Source organism: Alternaria metachromatica (assembly GCF_023757995.1).
Source record: "Alternaria metachromatica strain BMP 0045 chromosome Unknown scaffold_4, whole genome shotgun sequence".
NCBI classification, from domain to species: domain Eukaryota; kingdom Fungi; phylum Ascomycota; class Dothideomycetes; order Pleosporales; family Pleosporaceae; genus Alternaria; species Alternaria metachromatica.
Window position 1 is genome coordinate 1555538 of NW_026055495.1, and position 19060 is coordinate 1574597.

At 53.9% G+C, this 19060-nt stretch overlaps 5 protein-coding genes across 5 annotated transcripts; 4 read left to right on the plus strand and 1 right to left on the minus strand.

The window, feature by feature from the left end:
• Positions 1-273: 273 nt before the first annotated feature.
• J4E83_002872 (uncharacterized protein) lies at positions 274-3924 on the plus strand (the record flags this gene model as incomplete). The annotated part of the gene is made up of 3 exons (XM_049329813.1): positions 274-320; positions 372-3182; positions 3234-3924. 3 exons carry the CDS (start codon positions 274-276, stop codon positions 3922-3924), a joined length of 3549 nt encoding a protein of 1182 aa, XP_049191492.1.
• A 492-nt stretch (positions 3925-4416) lies between these two features.
• On the plus strand, positions 4417-6131 carry J4E83_002873 (uncharacterized protein; the record flags this gene model as incomplete). Its single annotated transcript, XM_049329814.1, has 2 exons — positions 4417-4573; positions 4837-6131. 2 exons carry the CDS (start codon positions 4417-4419, stop codon positions 6129-6131), a joined length of 1452 nt encoding a protein of 483 aa, XP_049191493.1.
• A 2606-nt stretch (positions 6132-8737) lies between these two features.
• On the plus strand, positions 8738-9779 carry J4E83_002874 (uncharacterized protein; the record flags this gene model as incomplete). The annotated part of the gene is made up of 2 exons (XM_049329815.1): positions 8738-9326; positions 9379-9779. 2 exons carry the CDS (start codon positions 8738-8740, stop codon positions 9777-9779), a joined length of 990 nt encoding a protein of 329 aa, XP_049191494.1.
• Positions 9780-12070: 2291 nt separating this feature from the next.
• Positions 12071-17429, minus strand: J4E83_002875 (uncharacterized protein; the record flags this gene model as incomplete). Its single annotated transcript, XM_049329816.1, has 2 exons — positions 12071-12844; positions 12942-17429. 2 exons carry the CDS (start codon positions 17427-17429, stop codon positions 12071-12073), a joined length of 5262 nt encoding a protein of 1753 aa, XP_049191495.1.
• A 789-nt stretch (positions 17430-18218) lies between these two features.
• On the plus strand, positions 18219-18787 carry J4E83_002876 (uncharacterized protein; the record flags this gene model as incomplete). The annotated part of the gene is made up of 2 exons (XM_049329817.1): positions 18219-18245; positions 18347-18787. 2 exons carry the CDS (start codon positions 18219-18221, stop codon positions 18785-18787), a joined length of 468 nt encoding a protein of 155 aa, XP_049191496.1.
• Between the last annotated feature and the right edge of the window lie 273 nt (positions 18788-19060).

Consider the following 19060-nt stretch of genomic DNA (forward strand, 5'->3'; position numbering starts at 1 on the left):
GTTTCCCCCCATGCCAAAAGAAATGCAATTGCCTTGGAATGGCCCGCGGAGCAGGATATCCGCCGCCTAGCACCGATGTAGTTACTATGCCACCCAAAAAGGACGACAGCGGCAGCCATCGCCTGCAAGAGGGACGGACAAGTACCCTCGCTGCCAGTCGCAAACCCCCCACCGTTGTGCCTCTCCCTTGGGACTGATACTCTGCTATACCGTGCTGTGCTGTGCTGCGCTTCAAGAAGGACATGCTGAGTCCCCCACGAACACACTAGGACCATGGGCTACTCGTGGCCAGAAGCAGCCCGCGAGCGCGATCTCCACAGGTTTGGGTTGTGCGATAGAAGCGCGTCGGCTGCAGCTAAGGATGCTTACAGGTACTACCGCCCATGGCTCGATGCACAGAGCCTGGTTGACGCTGCCGACGGTTCTGGTAAAGGCCTGACCTACTCTGGCTTCCAACCCCAAACGTCAAGGGATCGCTCCCTGACTGCCTTTGCGCAGCTCGCCACGCTGCGACTTGACACCCGGCGGGCAATGGTATCGCTGATCGACTCGCACCACCAGTACATTCTTGCCGAGGCCACGCGCACCCTCTCGCTGTTCAAGCCCGTCGCCGAAGAGCCCGAGGACGAGGTCTGGCTGGGCAATGCCATCTTGACCAAGACCGATGCTGTCTGCTACCATACCTTTTCTTCGACCTACACGGCAAAGGAGGATGATGGAGGCACGTACACGGGCGAATGCATGGTCATACCGGATTGTAGATTAGACCCCAGGTTCGCCGACAGGGACTATGTCAAGGGTGAGCCTGGTGTGAGGTTCTACGCTGGAGTCCCAATTGTTACCAAAGCAGGCCATCGCATCGGCGTCTATGCTGTATCTGATGAGAAGCCTCGCGATGGGATTAGTGCTGGCGAACTGCGCTTCATGCAAGATGTCTCCGCCGCCGTCATGGAGCACCTCGAGCTGGCCAAAGACAGCATGGACCGCAACAAGGGTGAGCGCATGGTACGCGGCTTGACTCAGTTCATCGAGCGCTCTTCTTTACAGGACAGCCGAGAAGACGGCAACCGGCCCACCACTATGGAGAAGCAGACCGAGAACGCGCGCTTACTAGCCCTTGACGAAGAAGAAGGCCACAACACGTCTGTACCTGCCAGACAAGCTCACCGAAAGCGTGACGCCGAATCAGACGCAGCTCGTATCTTCCACAGCGCCGCCCGTATAATTCGCGAGAGTACTGAAGCCGATGGTGTCGTCTTCTTCGACACTTCGACCGCTGGGATAAGAACCCATCTCTACGACTACAATCGCACAGCCGGTAGTAGCGATGAGAGTGCGACACACAACACTGATACCGGCGATTCGACGGCTTCACGAAGGCTCAAGAAACAGACAGTCGTCGCCGTGGATGGCGCATCCGATGCAAATGGGACTGACAGCAAGGCCTGTCCTGTGGTCGGACTATCTTTACGTGAAGGCAATGCGGCCCTAGTGCACACAGACTTCAGCTTCAATGAAGCTGCCATGGAGCGCTATATCCATCGATATCCGTACGGGAAGTTCTTCAACTACAACGAGGATGGTATGGGCATCAACTCTTCTGATGAGAAGTCTGAACGTTCCGAGACAGAACAGTCCGATCGTACAGTCGACGAACCCGCCGGCAACACCAAGAAGACGCGCAAAAAGCGAGAAAGATTCATCCCAACCGAGTTCCTCAAAGTTCTGCCAAAGGTGAGAAGCCTTATCTTCCTGCCACTCTGGTGTCCGGCCACAGAACGATGGATCGCCGGTGGCTTTATCTGGACAACCCAAGCCGGACGATTGATGAGCCCGGATAACGAACTCCCATATCTGCAAGCATTCGGAAACTCGGTGACTAGCGAAGTAGCACGACTCAATGCGCAGAAAGCGGATCGTGCCAAAACCACATTCATTGCGTCAATATCACACGAGTTGCGTTCGCCGCTGCATGGTATCCTTGGATCTGTCGAGTTCTTACGCGAGACGGTGGCATCGGCATACCAAGAGTCTTTGGTGTCTTCTATCGAAACTTGCGGCAAGACCCTGCTTGATACGATAGATCACGTGCTTGATTACGCAAAGATCAACAAATTACAGAAAGTCTCTGGTCAGAACAAGCGAAGCCTGGGGCGAAACAAGCGACAGCCTTCTGACAATTCGATTCTTGGTGTTACTTCAGACTTTGATCTAGCACAACTAGTCGAGGAAGTTTGTGACACTGTGTGTGCTGGTCACACGTTCAGGAAGACACATCACATCAAAGGAGCCGCGATCTACGATCAAGCTGAGAGCAAGGCAGCGACAACGTCCCTCCAAGACACCAATAGCAGCAACGAAGTGGCAGGTAGAGATACACACGGCTCTGTCGCTGTGTCTTTGATCGTAGCCCCGTACGTCAGTTGGATCGTGAGATCGCAGCCCGGTGCCCTGCGACGCATTGTCATGAATTTACTTGGGAACGCGCTCAAATATACCGACTCTGGCTATATTGCCATCAACATGATACAGCAAAAAAGCTCCGCTAACTTCATGGACCTATCTCTTAGTGTGGAAGACTCCGGTCGGGGAATGTCGCAGGAGTACCAGCGGACAAAGTTATTTTCGCCGTTCAGTCAAGAGGACCCTTTCAGCTCCGGTACCGGATTGGGTCTTTCGATCGTCAAGCAAATCATAGAATCCCTGAAAGGCGAGATCGAAGTAAGAAGTACCCACCACGTTGGCACTGTCATCAAGATCAGCATACGCCTACCCATTGGTTCCAAGGCGAACGCCCACCAGGATCATGCTCTTGTCAGAGCACCCCAAGAGCTGAAGGGCACATCTGTCTCTATCGTTTGCGACATGACTGACACGGAAGGTGGCGAGCGGGGGTTGAAAACCAAGGAGTCTATGGAAAACGCTTGCAAGAACTTTGACATGAAGATCGTCGCCTCGAAGCACTCCAGCACTAACATCTCAGTCACTGACATCGACTTTCTGCTCATCGACTCTCCCTCTCTCTACCAATTGATGCAGAGCTCGAATGCCAGTCGCAATAACACATCACCGCTAGGAGTAGTTTGCGTTTGCACAGATACTGCGGAGAAAGTAGCAGCAGAGACTCAACTTGCGAGACAAATTGAAGCGCTTGGCTGGATTATTGAAATAGTCACACAGCCGTGAGTGTTACTTGAGCAAGCTTGAGACCAGATTACTGATGAAATTTATAGTTGTGGACCTCGGAAGCTCGCCCGCACACTCCTATCTTGCCAGAAACGTGCCTCACAACACAACAACGAGCGACCCATCAGCCGATCGATGAGCTCCTCGTCAGTGCAGCTCGACCTTCATTCTCTTGCACCGCCGCGTGCCTCGACTCAGCGAAGTCTCAGTGACATGTTCCCACAAGACGTATCAACGCGAAAAGCTGACGAGGCCGCCGGATGGCCTTCCCCACCGCCACCGCGCCCCTTCCCAATCACCACCACGCCTCTGAGTCCCACCCACAGCGAAGGCGGTGAATACTTCAATCCACGTGTCCTCCTCGTAGACGACAATGCCATCAATCTGAAGCTCCTCGTCGTATTCGCGAAACGGCAGAATCTGCGCTACGTGGAAGCTACCAATGGTCTCGAAGCATTCGAAACGTATAAATCAGAAGCCATGTCTTCTTCACCGCCAGCCCGCCCTTTCGACTTCATACTCATGGATTTGAGCATGCCCGTCATGGACGGTCTGACAAGTACACGTAATATCCGCCAATTCGAGAGCAAGAACGGCTTGCCAAAATCGCATATCGTCGCATTGACTGGACTCGCGAGTGCGCAGGATCAACAGGATGCGCAAGAGGCAGGCGTGGACATGTACCTTGTTAAGCCTGTCAAGTTTGCAGATATTAAGAGGATCTTTGGTGGGAAGTGAACGTAGTTTTCGTATGTTCTTGATGGCGTTACTCGCGGTTTGGTAGCTTGTCTCACGATGTTGGCATTATTGGTTGGGCATTGCGAGGGTATTCTGGATGGACTTTTGCATGGTGGTATGGAAGTGCTAGGCTGACATATGTTCCTGGTTAGGATTAAATTCACGATGTTATTAACGATGAGATTCCCGACGCAATCAAGCCACGCAATCCACGGACGCCGAACGGCGCATTCGTCCCGTCTCGTCAGAATCTTGATCCTGCAGGAACACGATCCTACACCCCAAGGTGGATGCGCCCGCGTATATGACCAATCAAACTAGGGAACGAGCGGTTAGGTTGCAGCATGGATTCACGCCTACGGCTAATGTACCACCGGCATCAGGCGCCCAACGCCCTGCTTTCAAATCTGTGTGTTAGCAGTCGCGCACATAGGTACACGAGTTCTTGATTGATGCGTTTCTTGTATTGTGCTTCTTGTCTCAGTATCTAATATGACGAGCCCGAACAACGTAAAGAAACGCAAAACAACTTATTATCCCGTCTTGATCATCGGGGCGGGTGCAACAGGTATTGCGGCTGGAAGTCAACTGAGGCAAAAGCTCGGATTGAAAGAATTCAAGATTGTTGATCGCCAGTCTGGTATTGGAGGTGAGTCAAAAGAGCGATCTCATGATTGCCTTGATTGACGATCGGTGGTAGGGACATGGTGGATTAACCGGTACCCAGGAGTAGTAAGTCTCATCATACACGATAATCGGAACAACACTGACTGTGACGAAGCAATGCGACGTGTAAGCGATATCGTGCGAGCTCATAACGACGATTATTGAACATCACAAGGCCTACTTCCCTATATTCTTTCTCCTTCTCACCAAACTACGTTTCGAAACGCTTGTATCCCACCGGCGAAGAATTCCGCGAGTATCTCAACGAGATCTCGGGCAGGTATCAACTGAACTCTCATATCCAGCTGAACACCGACGTAAAGGAACTCCGCTGGATTGAGGCCGACGCGCAATGGGAGGTAACACTCCAGCACCTGGTTCCTGGTACCGGCGATCTTAGCACCCGAGATCGAGAAGACAGAGCAACCGCTTCCGGTCGCGAGTCCGTATACCTGCATGAAGAAGTCGTGCGCGCTAAAGCAGTGATAAGCTGTGTGGGAATCCTTGTAGAGCCGAACCCATGGCCATCTTCCATTCTAGGCCACGATACCTTCAAAGGCGACGTCTTCCACTCTGCGCGCTGGCGCGACGACATTGATCTCAACGGAAAAGACGTAGTGATTCTCGGAACAGGATGTAGCGCCGCACAGATTGTCCCATCGCTACTCAAGGAGCCCTATAAAGTCATGTCACTCACACAGATTGGTCGATCAGCACCCTGGGTAATGCCTCGACTTTCCGAGCCTTTTGGAAAAGAAAATTACGCCAAATACGCACCCTCGGTCTACAAGTGGCTTCCATTCCTCGGATATGTAAATCGCGTCCTGATATATCTGCTGGTGGAGGTCATTTGGTCAACCGTGTTCCAGATGAAACACAAGAAATGGCGTGCTGCGATCGAAACACAACAGTTGGCTATGATGAAGGAGATCGTGCCGGAAAAGTACCATGATATCATGACGCCGGACTATCCGTATGGATGTAAGAGACGCGTCTTTGATACCGAGTGGTTGCCCAGCATGCAGGATTCCAAGTTCACGCTTACCAATCGTCCTATTCAAGCTGTGGATGGTAAAGAGCTTGTTTTGGGTACCGATGGGAAGGCTACATCCGGCCAACAGCGCATCAACGCCGATGTCATCATCCTCGCCAACGGCTTCGAGGCGACCCGCTGGTTGCACCCGCTTTCAGTCTACGGTCGAGAAGGAACAGCCTTGCAAGAAGTATGGAAACAGCGTGGAGGCCCGGCTGCATACATGGGAATGGCCGTTGATGGGTTCCCGAATTTCTTCATCGCGGTCGGACCGAACACGGCGAATGGCCATCACTCACTCATCCTCACGAGCGAAAATACGGTCTCGTACATTCTCAAGATGATCAAACCAATCCTGAGCGGCAAGGTCGACCGCGTCGAGGTGAAGAAACAAGCCGTCATGGCGTGGACTGAGAATGTGAAGGAAGATCTGGAAAAGACCGTTTTTGTGGGTTGTCAGAGTTGGTATATGGATGAGGAGGGTTATAATTCGACCATGTATCCGTGAGTCTTTCATCTCCGGGCCAACTCATATAGATGCGCGGTCCTAACACAATCTCCAGTCGCTCGCAAACAGATTTTACGTTGAAGTGTATGTTCCCGGCGTACGCGGATTGGGACGCTTTCACATCTTCGGGATCCAGAGTCTCGCTCCAAGGAGGCAGTTTTGCTGCGCTGGGCGCGTCTGCTGTGGCTGTCGCGGCGGGCCTGTGGTATGGTGTTGCGAGGTACATGTGATGTGTCGCATCCTAGAGCGTCTTCCGATATATGCGGTGTCGCACAAACGAGCTCTTTACCCCTCTTGAGCTTGCTCATCGGTGACTTAGTCAACTCTTGTTATCTTTGAGCAAATGCATCGTGAGTCGCCAGATCGTCAGCACTAGCGCTGTGATGTGCCCACGTTGCTACGGCGGCTTTCGGGTTTCTTGCAGCAGAAATGCATTCTGCTTGATTGCTTCTTCCATAGCACTTACCGGTCGTCCAATTCGTGTTGTGGTGTTGCGGAGAGTGGGCCGCGCCTTCGCATTGAACGCGGAATCACGCGACTTCGCGTAATAGGAAACCGCGAAGGACCTCGACACGCGCCTCGACACTCAGCGCCGCTTATCCATCCTTCCTCAAGCCTCTGTTTGACTGCATCTCTGCATGTCCATCAAATTGCGCGACACCGAGCTGTATTGTCAGCACTAATGCCGTCGCAATGACCCCACCCTTCTCCTCATCGCCGATTTTTGTGAGAGCAAGTTTGTGCCATCTCACCCATCTAGCAGCCGCATCTCGACACACCGCATTCATGCTGTCCAACTATTCATCCAACTCAATGCCGACACTTGTTCATGTATTCCGATAGCTGACCGGGGAGGTGCCAGCGGTGCGATGCGAAAGAGCCCGGAGGGTAATTGCGGAGCCATACAGAGGTTGTGGCGTTCGTCTCGGAGATGGAGCGATAGGCGTGGATGTAGGTCTCGCCTTCTGTACGACATGGGCGGATTTTCGCGTGTGATTCGGACACCACATCGTATGTTGCGACCTCGAGGCGGTGGGTGATGCTGGCGACAATCCCACTGCTTCAATAGCGCAACGAGCCCGCATCACGGATAAGCGGTACGCGGGTCGCGCCACCTCGTTCGACGGCTTCACGCTGTTCGTCGGATTCAGGTATTCCATCGCCCATCCCAGAGAGCTTGAGTCGCAAGCGTGGCAGCGTTCGCGAAGTTGGTGGGTCATGAGTAATTGCAAGGGTGCAATTCGGCGGGAGAAGGTTTCGCTAAAGGATCGCCTTCCTGGACTATCCTTATAGGGATTTCCACTTTCGGGTCTCCGACATGCATGTCCGCAACACCATCAGCGCTATCGCATCGTCAAACAGGAAGCGACTATTGGGTCTAAGATAATTGGCTGTGGAGTCCAGGTTGTATCTCTAACAGTTGACAGGGCACGGCAAAGACCCTGCGCGAGGGCTACGATGCGGCTTTCCCTCTCCGAAGCGTAGGATTGCAAACACGAATGGATCTCAGTCTCCACCTTGCCCAATCAATTGGCAACGTCGAAAGAGCTCTATCAACCTCTTTTTACAAAGACTTATTGCCACCCGGCAGTGTCTAGCTACAAGCTCACCTGCCGAAGGCGAAGCGAAGATGCGCGACACGTGCTAGCCGCACCGATGCCAGGAACCTAAAGTCGCTAACGTTAGCCCATTCTCAACCACTTCTTGATCCTAAACTTCATATGGTCAGGCTCAAGCCCTATCCTGCGCCTCAAACGCAGGGCGTCCATGGCCCAAACCGCGGGGCCGTGTTGATCATCGTTTATCGGCACTGCAGTTCCTCCACGTTCACTAGTCTGAAGCTGTCTTGAAACAATAAACAACACCCCCACATCTTTCTTTAGAATTCCCACGTTTCGACAGAAAGGGGTATCACCTTCCAAACTAACGGTCCGTTTGCTAATGCGACACCAGAAAGCGTTCAACGGAGAGTTCGGCTCTGCAGAGCAGTATCGACGTCGTTCAGAACAATGCAGTACTGGCAGCATTGCATGCATCTCCTGACTCTGAAGCTGCTGCGAGTGAGATCCACTACATGACCGCCACGCAGAGTTGGCGAATTATGGCACGATGATCAAGGACCATGAGCAGATGCACCACATCTCGTGAGATGAATGACCGGGAACCACATCGCAAGCTTGAGCATAACTGGCATGTTCGCTAAAACATGTCACGCTTCAAGCAGGAGCTTTCCACCGGTCACATAGTGGCGTATATCCGTACTCCCAAAACAGTAGCGTGGGTCTTCCTCACCATTGCTCTAGCGGCCTGTCACATCTATTCCAGCACCTCTCTTCAACGCTTACCCATGGGAATCGGGGTCAGAGGAGACAGCTACTCATACAGTGCTAGATGTAAGCATGAGTCGCGGCTGCTATTCTTGCCACTTCTCGGAAACATGTTACAGTGTATAAGAAGAAATGTTCATCGCTCTCTTCTTACCATTATCATCTCAGGTCATCACAGTCATTCGCTCTTCGCTTCTCGGCACTTCTCACCTATCCTATCTTATTCTTCATCCTACTAGACACTCACTCGATAGGACCACTATCTTCTCTTCACACATAATGTATATTCGCAACGTCCTTATCTCTGGCCTTGCGGCTGCCAGCACAGCCCAGGCCTACTCCAACTACACCATTCGGGAAGAAGACTGGACCGTCCCAGCACCAGCGCCAGTACAAGAGAAGCGTACCCTTGCAAAGATTTTCGGCATATTCGACGGCATCTTCGGTGGCGGCGGCAAGGAACCTGCGCAAGAATGCCCTGCTGTCTGGACTCAAATCTCTTCCACCCTCACCCAACAATTCCTCGGGGACGGCCAATGCACAGATGCTGCGCGCGCTGCTATCCGATCTTCATTCCATGACTGCTTCAACGGCGCATGCGACGGTTCTCTCATCCTCGCCAACGAGTGCTCTAACAAAGAGAACCGCGGTATGGAGCGCCTTTGCGGTAACCTTGCCAATGTCGCATCCCAGACCAAGGTCGGTGTTGCCGATCTGATCCAATTTGCCGCCGCACATGCAGTCAAGACATGTCCTGGTGGACCCACTATCCCCGTCAAGGTTGGTCGCAAGGACTCCAGCGAGGCAAACGCTCTCGGCGTTCTACCTAGCGGTCACGCCAATGCAAAGGACTTGGTCGGCCTCTTTGGTAAGCATTCATCTCTAGTCTTTAACATGTTCATAGCTAACAACTTTCTCAGCGCAAAAAGGCTTCTCCCCCTACGACCTCGCCGCTCTCATCGGCGCCCACACTGCCGCCAAACAACGCTTCACCGACCCTTCCAAAGCTGGCTCTGCCCTCGACTCTACTGTCGGCACCTGGGACAACAAATATTACTCTGAGACCATGCGTGGTAGGGCTCCTTTCACACTCCCCTCCGATAAGAGCCTTGCACAGAACCCCCTTACTGCCGGCCCGTTCATCGCCTTTGCCGCCAGCAAGGGTATGTGGGACTCAGCATTTGTAAGCGCAATGGTCAAGATGAGCATGCTCGGTGTTGAGAACAAGGGGGACTTGATCGACTGCACGAGCGCGCTGCCCGGTGGTAGCAAGAAGAGGGATGTCAGGAGCCGCAACCTCTTCGACCGTCTCAAGTGGTAGACGGTGTAGGTAATTCGTATGGTGTGAGCATTTTCGGGCGTTACGATACCTTTTTATTATCTCCTTATGGGCACTTCACGACTCTCTTTGATGGTACGTGCTAGTCATGTTTTCTTTTATATACCATACTCTAGCAAAAGTAAAGGCGGCGGGTAGTATGACACAGTAGTACGATGTCATTAGTAATTTTAACACTTCACAAATACCCATGACGTTTACCCATTACGTTTTCATGCTCGGAAGAATCTGAACAGAACCTTTTGCAGAACGCACCACCGATACAAAGTGCGCGAAGTGTAATAACGACGTTGATGTAGGCGTCTCGGTTCTCTGACAGTATCCACAGTGTTATTCTGCCTCTTTTCAGTAGTCAGTAACGCGTCTGACTACAATGATATAATGATGCCGTAAGGCCATGTATTCATTATTTATACATGCGTTCTTTCGCCTATGTTCAACGTCAATGCCAACCAAAGCGGCTCAAGCTACCTCATCCTTCAACAGGAAATTGAACACGGTGCCCTGAGATAAGCCTTGGTTCTTGACGCAGGGCTCAAACATCAGAATGGGCTGTTCAGTGATGACAACAGTACGAATACGATACTTCACGCTTCCTTCTTTCGCAGCTACCTTAATGCTTGGAGCGAGCCTTGGGGTCCTCCTGCACTCTTTCCTTCTTGTCGGTCTTGCCTTTCTTCTTGGACGCCCTTTTGTCGCGAAACTCGGCTGCATTGTGCAGCGTTTTGGGCTTCTTGTGATGACGTCCGCAGCGCTGGGACGAAGGCGCTTCTCGTTTGGCTGCTCGAGGTCGGTCAGAAACCATGGCGGTGGCAATATCTGGTGACAGCTTGGTGGATCGAGCAATTTCAAAATCACTATTGTCGTATCTACGAACGAGAGTCGGTGAGCAAGAGGCTGTCCAGTTCGTGCGGGCAATGGTGAGCAATGAATTCCAGTCCCAACTAGGCTAGCGCGTCTGCATGCGTTTGCACTACCCGAGCTGCCTGTATAAGAATCTTGTCCTCTCCGCCTCCAGCTTCGACCTCCGCCAACCTGCTCTCCATGGCAGTGCTACATTCTACTTCGCCTTCGCAGTGCCTACAAAAGCGGCGGCGCATCGACATACTAACAACTTCTTCCATCTTTTACAAGCAGCTCTTTCAATCGTTCCCACCTACACTCACACAGCGTCAGGTGTACCGCATATGACGCTGCGAGGGCGTAACGTCTAGGCTCAAGGGCCTAGGCCTGATCGACCCAGAAGCTTGTGTTGTGACCCACCAGCAACACCTACTCGATAGTAGCGATGGTGCCAGGGGGACCCTCTTTCTCACGAAAACCATCCCTGGAGAGTGAGCTTCAACCCGAGACGGTCTGTGAAGTGCGGTCCTGGATACGATACATCCACAACGATACGGAGATCTCGAGATCTAAGTGTGAGCTACTTTGGAGGCTCACATGAACGAAACGGACGACGGAATCCATCTTCCTTTCTTTTCGTTGGCGTCTCTGCCTTGAGCAGTGCGGCTGGCCTGCGTCGTCGCACTACAACCATGGATGTGGACGAAGTGGATGACGTGAATTGCAATCAGACAAGGAAAGAACCGATAAAGACCAAGTAGAAGGCATATATCGCCGACCCTGCCCCGCGCTGTTGACGTCATTAGCGCTGCCATAACAAACAGGACGGAGCGGTCCGCCGCAAGAGACAGAACATGGCTTACCAGGACGACCGATAGTACCCATATCCATTCCACGCTCCCATGCAGGCAAATCACGTAATCAGAGACGAAGAAACGAAGATGACGACATGATTCCTATAACCCCCATCGTGCCTTCCCCAGGATATCTAACCTTCCTTCCCCGTCCACCCATGCCAAGCCATCCATCCCATCATCCAAGCATACCCATCACCTTCCCTACAATAACAGTAACAAACAAAAAAACGACGCCAGCGAACATCACAAGGACGCAAGTGATGCATTAGTAGGTCCCTCCAGATGTATTACAGTACAAGACAAGGAAACAAGCAGATAGAGCCATGTGTAAAAGTTAAAAGGCTAATAGTTTGCTCAAGCGAGAAAATGACAAAATAAAGTAAAAAACAAGGCGATCGGGTATCGAAGTCGAAAATGGGGCTATCGCGAAAATTATTTTCCCAACTGGCTTCCTTCCCTTCCCTTCCTTTCAAGTGTATGGCTTCCCTTGCTACAACAACGAAGGTAGTGGTAGTGCAAGCAGCGCGTCCCTAATAAGTGACATGACAACGTTTCGATATCGACGTGGCTTGCTCAGCCTTCCTCCGGCGGTGGCGTGGGTAGATCTCTCCCCTTTGATTCCGGACTCGGTGGGTGGACGACTGTGACTGGCGTCGTGGGATCTCTTGATTCGTCGCCTTCTTGGTCGGCGGCGCCATCACCGTCGATGATACTTTCGCCTTCTTCGGGTATGGCAGTCGGGCTCAAGATGCCTCCGTCTTCGCTTTTGGCGGAAGCTTGATTGCGTCGGTTTCTCCTTCGTTGTCGTTCCGTGTCCGCGCTCTCTCTTCTCCGCCTGACGGATAGGGATCCATCCTTATTTAGGCCAGTTCCGGACTGGAGACCTTCTAGCATGGCAGCAGCGCGGTCTGCGATATCCGCTTCGGCGGTACCGGCGGCGGCGGCTGCAGGGCCAGCAGTGCTACTAGCCTCGCTTTCCGCAGTCTCGCTGGTGGGACTGAGCAATTTGCTCTTCTCATCCTCACCCTCGGCACCCTCTCCGCCATCTTCCATGTTGACGCCGATCTCTGGGATCTTCTGGCCACTAGCCACGCGTACCTGGTGCCTGTCCTTTAAGCGGGCGCGACGACGGCGATCGCGTTGATCTCTTGCTTCGGGCTTAGCAGCACGTAGCTTCTGGAGCAAGTCGTCCATAGCACCGGTGGATGCGGGTGATTTGGGAGCATCGGAGTCCGAGGAGAGGGCGTTGGGTGAGAGAGGGTTTGCGGTTTGCGCTTGTTTGCGACGCATGGAAATTTCGTTGCGACGATGTTGCTCTTCGAGAGTGGTGTTCTTCTCCTTGGATTTCTACAAGCAAGTTAGCAATTGATCTATAGCGATGTATAACCAAGCCGTGTAAAGCCAGCATCGTGATCACAAGGACAGGGGGTTGGAAATGACTTACCTTCCATTCCTGGACGAAGTTGGCCAACTTCGCAAAGAAATCCCTCCTCGCACTGTCGTCGGTCGGATCTTCACCATAGAACGCCATAATATCATCGTAGCTCTTCTGCATGTCCTCCAGGAAAACCTGCATCTGCTCTGCCTTTCTTCTAGCCTCCTTCATGTTCCGCTGTACAACAATGGCGACCTTATCTTCTGGGTGGAATTTGGTCGGATCGGACAAGTTACCAGAGTCTAGCGACATCTGAACGTTTTTGATGTTGTCGATATACTTCTTGGCATCGGTCTGAAGTTGCTCGACGTTGATCTTCTGGGCTGTTACAACGCCACTGATCTCATCGGTGAAGCCTTCCCATCCAGAGTATTGGTTGCGGACGATCCTTTCAACGACATCGGCGAATGTGGACTCGTTCTTGTCATCCTTGAGCATACCTAGTCGTCCTAGTGTAGACAGCTTGAAACCACTGGCTTGCTTATTGGCATCGTTCATGAAGTTACCAATGTCGAGAATGAGACCCAAAACACTGATCAAGCTTGACGAATCACGCAGGCTCTCTGATACCCTTGAGATTTCCAGCAGCTTGTTAGAAATTTCGTCATACTCGGTTTCGTATGTACGAGTAAGCGCAAGTGCCCTCATCCTGCTCTTCCAGTAGTGATGCAGTTCATAGGCAGTGAGAAGGTAGATCTGATCCTCTCGTGTGAGTTCGTTCGGGTCCTGTTCGCGCTTGCTCTCGCTAGCATTGGGTCCAGTCCAGTCCTTCGAGTAGGGAGCCATGAGCTTGGCGGTGTTATCGGGAATATCGCAGAAGTCGTTCTTCTGCAAGAACTCCATAGTGACAGGATCATCCAGAATCTTGTTGTCGCAGTGGATGATCATCCTTACGATATCTTCAACTCCGTACGATGAGAACTTGGCCATACTGATCTGGAAGTTGTGCATGAGGTCGCGAGAGATGATCTGCTTCTTGTCGTCCTTCTTGCCAGATTTCTTGCCAATCGCCTTGATCTCCTTTGCCAAGAAGAGCTTCTCGACTTCCTCCAAAACACCCTTCCTTGCCAACTCCTGGTACTTCTCTTCTTTCTCTTCCGAGCTGAGACCGCGAGTGGCCCAGACAGTGGTAGTAGGTTGGTCGACCTTGTCCCAATGCAGGGCCTTGAGCTTCTTCTTCGGTCGCGGTCCAGAAAGAGCAAATTGTTGGGCAGCGCCAAATCCAGGCGCCTTGGGCATGAATCCAGGACGTTTGGCACCTGGCATTGGTGGTGGCGGTGGTGGAGGAGGTGGCATGCTGCCATCTCCAGGCATAGGAGGTGGTACAGGAATTCCGGGCTTGAAGCCAAGCTTGCCTGGCGGAGGCGGCGGCGGCGGAGGTGGTGGAGGACCAGCAGTACCGGGCATAGGAGGCGGAGGAGGAATGTTGTTCGAGAACCCAAGGGCACCAGGAGGTGGGGGTGGAGGTGGAGGGATGTTGGCTTTGGGTGCCTCATTATCGCCTGGTGTCTTTGGTGAGTCGGATTCGAGGCTGGGATGCGATGGTCCTGTAGTAACGCCATCCCCTTCAGCATCAGAGTCTTCGTATCGCTTGACGTTCGCTGTGATATCCGCCATGAGGGCATTGGCTGTCGAAGTGCTGAGCTTTGGCTTGTGCATCTGGATCAGACGGGGCTTCTCGATGACAGCATCATCATCGTCCATCTCCGACATCTCAGCATCCTCACCAATCTGGCCAGGAAGGCCAGGGAGGGGCTTCCTGCGGGGCACTCCACTTTTGGCACGTACTGATCCGAATGAGCTGGCTTCGAGGCCACCATAGCCCTGTTCGGTCATGCCAGGCATGTCGCCCTCCATCTTTTCTCGCAGTTCCCTAAGCTTCTCGCTGGGCTGCATCTGCAGGGACTTGCCCTCCAGTGTTGCTTGTGTCCTGGCTCGTTGCAGTTGGATCTCCAGTCTGTTCATCAGACGTTCGCGGTCCATGATACCCTGCATTTGAGCTGGATCGGTGGTAGCGAGCCCGTCTTTACCAGACTTCTTCGCTGCCGACGCTGCGACGTCCTGAGCATCCCTAAGCATCAAGTACAGTTCTCGCGTCTCCAGTTCGTTGCGTTGCAGTTCTTGTGCTCGTATCCTCTGCATTTCCGCTAGCTCGGCCTTCATCGTCTCTACTTGCCTACCACGGAGCTCGATGATACGTTCTTGTTCAGCAAGTTGTTTCTGTAGCTTAGAGACTAGGCCATCTGCACCCAGCTCCAGCTGCGCTTTCATCTCATCGCGTTCTGCAATAGCCGAGTCTGCGATTTGTCGTGCTTCGACTGCTTCATCGCGAACCTGTCGGGCTTCGGAATCGGTGTACAGCTTGTCAAGCAGAGATTGCACAGTGAAGTTCAGACTCTGCTTGAGGTCCATGTCTGGCAGTCGGCGGTCCATAGCCACGTAGCTCAGCATTTGGTCCACCAACTGGAACATCCGTAATCGATCCTCGCTCTCCGTGTCGCGCATCAACAGCAAGTGTTGCATAGCTGACGTGAAGTAGTCTTGCGCGCGAGTGCCACCAATCTTGCTCATGATGGCATCTGCGATTTGCAGAGGGTCATTGAGATCCTTGGTTTCGCCTTCGACGCCCTCGACCATAGAGCTGTTCTCCTTCTGAAGGAAATCCTCATAGTCGACAGCTTCGTTGTCCAAGTAGTGCTCGATCTGCTTGTCGATGACATCGTATTGGAAGCCTTCCATCTTGTTGAAGATGCGCTTGATGCCACATGCTGTAAATTGGGCTCGCACGTGCATCCTAAGCTGCAGGTCGCGCTCCGGGGCATCCACAACCATGTTGATCAAGAAGAGTGTCGCGATGGCGTATTCCATGAGCAGGTTTTCTACGCCGATACCTCCACTGCGGACTTCGTCTGAAGCGCCTACCATAGAGCCCATCTTGCCACGGCCGTCGACCGTGACTTCGACGATGCGCATCCATGCATCGAAACGGCTGCTTTCGCCATATTGCGATTTGAGATTGTCGAGTGCCTGCAGTACTTTCTCATGTCCACTTCCGTTGCCCCAGTGGCACAAGAAGGTCAAGACATCTGAGACAAGCTTTCGTGTGTTGAGCCGTGTGGAGATCAAAGAGCCGCACAGCGCCTGAATGATGGACGGATGGTTGAGGGCGTTGTCGGCACCGTACTTGTTGTTCATCAGGGCCTTCAAGCACTTGATGATCTCGTATTCGCGTTCGACGTCGTTCTCTGCCTTTTGCGCCATGACGCTGGGAGGGGGCGCCGGCCCTGTTGTCTTCCTGCGGTTGATCTTGGCCAGCACATTCGTGAGGGCGATTTGGCCCTGCGCTTCGATAAAGCCCCTGACCCAGGCGATGGGTTGTGTGCGCAGACTGATCTCCAAACTCGACATCTGTTTTATAGATATGGAGTTGTCCATGACCTTCTTGACGTACCACTCGGGCGAGCCCTCCTCTTCTGCGCGCATGAGGATGTCTTGGCCTCCACCGGCACCGGGGCCGCCGTAGGTTATCCGCTGCGTCTGGCGCTTCTTCTCCTCGTGCTTGAACTCGGCCAGCTTGTCCTGGTAGACGAGGGTCCACTTCTTGTCAATCTTGTAGGCCTCCATCTGCCGCCGCGCCTGCTCTGGTAAGCTCTTCCATCCTCGCTTCACCATGAGGTTCATGAACTCCTTCTCTACGACATGGTCTGGCGGTCTTTGTATGCTGAGTGTGTTTTGGTTGAACGAGGTCTGCGACGCGGAGGGCGAGGAGGAGTTGTAGTGCAGCAGATGGCGGTGCGAGTCGCGGGGGGTGGACACGGCGGTGGGGAGGAGACTGCCGGCATCGAGGCCTATGGAGGAGATGGTGCTCTGAGATGGGTTCTGCGGGTAGAAGACGTTGCTGCCGCGCGACTTGGAGTCATTGCTATAGATGCTCGCCTGGTCGGACGAGGTGCGCGTGTTGTTGGAGGAGTCAGTGCCGGCGTAGTATGAGTAGTTGCCGTCCCTGCTGCTCCCGCGCGCGCCCCACTGCTGCATCGAGACGCCGCGGTCGCCTGGGTTGCTCGAGGCGATGGTGGTGCCGAGGGAATGGGGCGGTGGGCGCGGCGGCCCCGGGTTGGAGTAGCCGTTCTGGGGCATTGCGGTGGCGTTGAAGACGGGGTACTGATGGAAGTCGCCGCCGCCCTTGTTGAGGTGGTGCGGCAGCGGTTCGGCGTTCTTGGAGGCGTCGTCTCGCGGGGGGTCGATGGAGGATACGGGGCCAGCTCGCGCGAAGATGCCCTCGGCCGTCATGGACACGGGCCGCTGGTCTATCGAAGCGCCGCCGATGGAGTGTCTGTGTGAGTGTCGTGACGAGAGCGAGCCATGGGAGCTCCCCGGGGGGCTGTCGGTGGAGGATGTGGTCGTGTGTTTGGCGTCGCCCGTGTGCTTGTCCTTGTCTTTGTGCAGGCGTCGTCCGAAGAACTTGCCGGCGGAAGATTGCCGACCCTTGCTGTCCATGCCTATAGCGAGAGCCTATGCCCAATGCTCTGCCGCCTTGGGAGCGCGCCGCCCGACGTGTCTGCGTCCCCCTCCTTCGCGGAGCAATGCGTCCCGCCTCGCTGCTACGGCGCAGGTGACGATGCCGCTGCCTCAGCGGGCGTGTGTGGTCCTGAAACGAGCGTGCGGGGCTGCGTGCGGTGAGTCGAAGGTGAGAAGCAATTCCTGGGGCGCCGTCGTGGCAGCAATGCGGCTGCGAGAGAGGGAGTGGGAAGTTGCCGAATACTGTAACTAACTAGCGCCCCCCGTGTGACTGCATGGCAAGTAGACAGGACTGGGACGCGGCCATTTGATCTCCACAGCGCCGATTCACCACGTCTCATAGTTACAGCGCGCCAGGGCTGCTCCGCGTGGATATGCAAGCACGCGAACCACCCGCCATGGCCGCATTGGCTCCGACGTTCTCCTGAGACGTGCGCACGTCCGTGTTGTGGCGCCATCTGCCATCCATGCCCAGACGAACCCCTAGCCGGCCTACGCGACGGGCGTCCTCCCATCGGCCTCGACATCGCCAGCAACTATTCCCGGCACATCCAGTACATCCCGCCTGTCTGTGGCGCAGCAGGCACAGCACCTGCACACTCGCCCGTCGCACCTTCCTCACGCCTGGCGCACTACGTCTCAACACCACGTCGGCTGTCCACGTCCACCACCCACAGCTAGCAGCCCCGGCCTCGCATCAGCCCTAGGCGATCAAAAGGACGCGCTCCGCCAGTTCACGCACCCTCACTAGCACATGCATCCACAGCCATGGCCGGCTTTACCCATTTCCTCAAGGTGAGTGACAGCTGTCACGTACAGGAAGCTTGGGCGGTGAGCGCATAACGCGACCCACCGCGCACACCAACCCCATGTGGAGGCTGACGATGCGCCTCCAGACCATCCTCGTACCACTCTTCCTCGCTGCCCTCCTCTATGTCCTGCTAGTCTTCCTCGTGCTGCCCTTTGTGCGCCGGCACCGCAGCCGTTATAGCCAGTACCTGCCTATGCCCGCGAGTGTGACCGACTTCCCGTCCTCTTGGCGGACGAACCTCTCGGATGCCCTATACAACCTCTTCGCGCCTTCCGCTTGGGTCAGACAGCGCGCGATTGTGGACGGGAGCGGACAACACGACGATGACTTGTTTGACGACGAGGAGGGGGAGGGCATGGTCGGCTTTGACCCCATCGATGAGAGGCGGAGAGAAGCCCTTGAACAACGCCGGAGCATCATGGAGGAAGAGCGGCGGTTAGGACGCGAGCTGGAGGAAGGCTTCAAGGATGACAGTGAAGATGAGCATGAAGACGAGAGGCGGCGGTCCTTGTCACGACATCGATGATTTCTATAATACCCTTCCTCATACAAGAAAACACGAACAACTGCACTGCCGTCTACATTAGCATAAAAGCTGAAGTTATGTAAAGCCCTAAGGTAATGTGGACTTCTAGGAGGTAGGTGTCCGAACTTTTCGTATGAGGTGTTTGCATCACTTTGCGTACAATTTGGAACTTTCTCATGCATCACATCATCGGCTGGAGTTGGAGTTGGAGTTCAGGTGGATATATTCATGTACATAGGTAGGCGGAAATACCCATTCGACGCCCAAGCCTAA